At 42.6% G+C, this 5,000-nt stretch overlaps 1 protein-coding gene across 1 annotated transcript; it reads left to right on the forward strand.

Annotated features, from left to right (window-relative positions):
* Nucleotides 1-1,648: 1,648 nt before the first annotated feature.
* LOC139418709 (claudin-like protein ZF-A89) lies at nucleotides 1,649-2,269 on the forward strand. The gene has a single exon (XM_071168362.1). It carries the CDS (start codon nucleotides 1,649-1,651, stop codon nucleotides 2,267-2,269), a length of 621 nt encoding a protein of 206 aa, XP_071024463.1.
* The last annotated feature ends 2,731 nt before the right edge of the window (nucleotides 2,270-5,000 follow it).

Raw genomic sequence — 5,000 nt, forward strand, 5'->3', positions numbered from 1 at the left:
TAACCCTGACCATTAGCTAGCTTACATTATAGCTATAGCGTTAGCATTCCTAAATTAAATCATATCTATACACACTGGCTATAAACCTGTTTGAATCTTTAAAGCAGGTGATGCCATTCCAAAAACAACTTACCTCAATCGTTTGTTTAATCAGATCATAGTATCTCAGGGACTATCGTCTTTCATATGACGGTTGAGGACTTAACAGCATGTATACAGTGAGTCTGGTTCTAGCTTGTTCCTGATTGGAGATATTTAGTGTTACAACTATCCCCAGTTAGGACAGTGTAATCCCAAATGTATTTTTACTATCGGGGTGGCTGTCTCTCCCTGATGTGTAGATGTCCCTGCTAGAGCGTTTCCACTGTGCTTGATTGGAGCCAGGCCATGTGGGGTCTTCACTAGTTAACAGCCACAAAGTAAAACCTCTCCTGTTTCTACAATTTCTCTTAATGTTTTTATTTATTTGTATAAATACCCCCACACATTTTTGGGATATAAAGCAACCCACCTTGACTTAGTGGAAGCCAGATGGTCAAAAAGCCAGCAAAGGCCCTTATCAGGATTGTGTAAAGTATAGGCAAACATGCTGTTATCAAATAATATAGGCCTTCCCAAAGAAATGTAGGCCTAGTATACAAAATAAGAATGCAAACTCAAACAACCAAAGTCTCAAACATATGTTTATACTAGAAAATTGTTGCTTTGTGTGTTTACTTTGCTTTTGAAAATCCTTGATTTTTCTACGGTTGCCTTATAAGGTACCATAAGGTGGGAAGGGAAGAAAGGATGGGCGCATATGAAAAGGATTCTAACAGGGCCATATCCTAATTTGCACACATGGGAATGTGATTTTGGTTGTCAGATGTTAACTGGATAATCTACCAAGAAGGGGATTTGATTATCTAGCCCACGTTGCCCTGGTGGGAAGAGATTGCATTTGTTTCGGAACCGGGCTGCCACCCAGGCATGAGACAGGTGCCCCAATCTGTCCGATGACAAAACAAAAGTGACATGGTTAAGCACATGGAGTAATGAGGATTCTGTAATTTCACATGCAAAAGTGATTGCTTTTGATAAAACACTATCTGCCTTCCCAATGAAAACTAGTTTGAAAATCCAAACATATTTTTTGTGAAAGACATTGTTGTAGGCTTATGTTCTGAACAATGCACCATGTTGCCAACATGACTGAGGGGGACAGATTACTGTCTGATTTGGAATGGGCGCTCCTCCCTCACCGCTTTCACCCAGTTCAAGTCACAAGCCATAGACTGGTGCACTGCGGGTCAGCTTAATCAAACTTCCTCAGTGGATACAACTGCCTGTGTTTAGCTGACATGCTTCCAATGAATGAGCTTGTACTATTAGCCTCACAGCTTGTATCAATGATGGTTAATTATGTTAGCTACCTTCCACAGGTGACCAACACTATAGGCAGACTGGGCAATTTATTATTTTTGGAGGGTGTGTAGCGGCCAATAAACATCAACAGGTGCTTTCAATTGTCTTAATTAATGACCACACCCTGGTAGGTGGGTATATAGGTTGGAGTCTGTAGCTTTACTATTTCAGCAAGTGGTCCCCCCTGCGAAACACTGGTCCTTTAGGTTTTATGTGAATCTTGGCTGACTACAGAGAGAAAGTTATGTCCTCTGCTGGTCTCCAGATTCTGGGTATCTTCCTGGCTATTATTGGTTGGCTAGGGGACATTGTCATCTGCGCGCTCCCCATGTGGAAGGTGACGGCTTTCATAGGCAACAACATCGTGACTGCACAGACCTTCTGGGAAGGCCTGTGGATGAACTGCGTGCAGCAGAGCACAGGCCAGATGCAGTGTAAGGTTTACGACTCCTTGCTAGCTCTCCCCCCGTACCTCCAGGCTGCCAGAGCTCTGGTGATCATCTCCATCCTTGTGGCCGTGATCGGCATCCTACTCTCCGTGGCCGGGGGGAAGTGCACCAACTGCATTGAGGACGAAGAGGCCAAGTCTAAGGTGGCCATCACATCCGGCGTGTTCTTCCTAGTCGCTGGCGCCCTCTGCCTGATCCCCGTGTCCTGGTGCGCCAACACTGTTATCAGGGACTTCTACAACCCGCTGCTCACTGACGTGCAGAGGAGAGAGCTGGGAGCTTCACTGTTCATCGGCTGGGCCTCTGCTGGCCTAATGCTCGTCGGGGGTGCGCTTCTCTGCTGCCAGTGCCCTCTGCGCGAAGAGAGGGGGTACTCTGCCAAATATTCCGCCCCCAATGGAGGGGCCTACATCTGACAAGATGAACACTTGTTTTACATGGCCGTGTTTAGTGCAGTACGAATGAATTAAGTTTTTCGATTCACTTCAGTGCACCTGGACATTTGTCAAAAGGCAGTTGTAATCCAATTTTTGTATCTACTGTTTTTAGCTAACTGTTTTTATCTAACTGCTTTAATAAATATTGTCATTTGTTCTTGAATTGTAACATTTGAAATATTTTGTTTCAAGTAGGTGGGGTCTCATGGTATAGACAAGGGTTTAACTTGTTTTCACTCACAATCTAGTCATGATCCCTTTAATCAGAACAATATAAGTAGGCAAACTAATATATGCCCTCCATGCTTGTCTGTGTGAAAACACTTTAGGGCAAATTAATCAGATTTGACCATACAGACATCTCAAAGCCAGGAATCAGATTTGTATCTGACTTCAAACCACTTACGAAGGTGGCTTAAAATATCTGATTCCATGTGCTTTTTGGCTGTTCAGACTGGAGGAAAAATAACAGATTCAAGATGGATATGCAGAAAAGTAGAACTTGAGTCACTACAATCTGCTAATGTGAACCTGACATTTGTTTAATTCTTCAATCTCTGTCGACTTTGTTGATCATTGCTAGACAGACATTTTCAAAACTTGCCATAGATTTTCCAAGACAATTTAAGTCAAATCTGTAACAAGGCCACTCAGGAACATTTAATGCCATCTTGCTAAGCAACTCCAGTGTAGGTTTGGCTTTGTTTTTCAGGCTATTGTCCTACTGAAAGGTGAATTAGTCTTCCAGTGTCTGTTGGAAATCAGACTGAACCTCTAGGATTGAAAAAATAGAATTATATACTGTATGGAAACTGTTGTGCCAAAAATAAGGGGTTCCATTACATGTCAATTTTTTTTACCCCCTTTTATGGTATCCAATTGGTAGTAATTAGTCTTGTCTCATTGCTGCAACTCCCATATACACTCGGAGGCAAAGGTCAAGAACCATGTGTCCTCCGAAACACAACCCAACCTAGCCACACTGCTTCTTGACACAACGCACATCCAACCCAGAAGCCAGCCGCACCAATGTGTCAGAGGAAACACTGGTCAGCGTGCACTGCAACTGGCAGGAGTTGCTAGTGCACGATGAGACAAGGATATCCCTGCCGGCCAAACCCTCCCTAACCCAGACGACGCTGGGCCAATTGTGCGTTGCTCCATTGACCTCCCGGTCGCAGCCGGCTGCAGCAGAGCCTTGGCTCAAACCCAGAATCTCTGGTGGCACAGCTAACACTGAGATGCAGTGCCTTAGACCACTGCGGCACCCGGGAGGCCCTCCTGATCATTCTTATATCGCTCAGATATAGGACAGACACTTCAGAACAAACTTCCTTTTGATTTTTTGGGGGGACTATCTGTTGTTCAATGTAGAGATTCTGTTGTTCAATGCGTTTGTATGCTACGAGCAATAAGGACAAATATTTGTTTACTTTAAGGGGCCTTAAAATTCTAAATCAAATAGCAAAATGACTATGCCCCCTCTTACCAATGACTTTGACTACACCTATTACAAGCTCCACCACCTGCCTCCTCTTGCGAACCTGCTCTCTGTGAGCAGACATCTGACTGCCACTGAGCAGATTTTTGGAAGCACTACTTCTGTGGATGTTGCTCTTCTCAGGCTCTTCTACTCTTTGGTGAATATGTTTCCAACCTGTCATTCCACTCATGAAAATACTGCTGTATGTGGGCTTGGCAAATGCCATACAAATTTAACAGTATAAAGCATGGCTTTCTTCCGATTGGTGCCATCTTTAAAAAAGAAAACCGTTTTTTTTCTGTTGAGGGTGGAAACTGTGGTAGCAATTTTTTGGGAAAAAAGACAAAAAAACTGCAGATTCTTTTAAACAACACTTTATTATAAGATTTGCAAAAATAGAGCATCAACCATCCACTACTCAACAGTGCATAGTTGAAAGCTCAACGAACAGTGTCGGTTCACATCCTTTTTGGATATGTGGCAGTCAACACATAGTGTGTAAAAGGCAATTAGTTGTCTGTGCAGATTTAATGCATTCACAACAGCAAACACTATAATGTGCTCCTTTCTGCAAGTTTCCGTACATGTGATTTCCTGTAGATAGTAAACCCAAAGGGACGTCACATGCTGCGGTCACATCCAAACGGACCGTGGCTATTACGCCCAGTCTTATGACTAAGTCCCACAAAGACAAGTTTGTATCAGGTTAGAAAAAACACGAGCATATAACAAGAGACTATTCTTTGAACAGTAAAACACGGGATAGCGTGACTAGTATATAATTTTCCACGACAAAACAAGAAAACGTGTTTAGGTCGTCTGACTTGAAATAATCAAAAGTTGGGCTGGTTTCCTGGCTCTCGTTGACTCTCTCTTCCACTGCAGCTGAACTGGGCCTGTCATCAACCTGGATATGAACGAATTAATAAACTAAATAATTATAGAGGCCCAATATTGTTGACAAAATACGAACAACACAGCAGCATCCCCACCGTTTGATCAAATGAATGAATAATAATAACAACAATAATAATAATAAAAGTACTTTTTGTATGGCATGAATGGGGCTGGAGAAAAGTAGCTTAGCACTAAAATGCAGTTGTAACTCATAGTTGTTTTAGCTACAGATTACAAATACAGAAACATAGTGGAAACGGTAGCTTAATAGTCAGGCTGAATCATCATGCTATGTCAAAGACTGACTAATGTCAATAATAGGGCTTCAAA

This window comes from Oncorhynchus clarkii, chromosome 10 (genome assembly GCF_045791955.1).
Source record: "Oncorhynchus clarkii lewisi isolate Uvic-CL-2024 chromosome 10, UVic_Ocla_1.0, whole genome shotgun sequence".
Lineage (NCBI taxonomy): Eukaryota > Metazoa > Chordata > Actinopteri > Salmoniformes > Salmonidae > Oncorhynchus > Oncorhynchus clarkii.

Bases quoted from the DNA above. Each gene is read 5' to 3' on its own strand.
- LOC139418709 (XM_071168362.1), top strand. From the start codon at position 1,649: ATGTCCTCTGCTGGTCTCCAGATTCTGGGTATCTTCCTGGCTATTATT.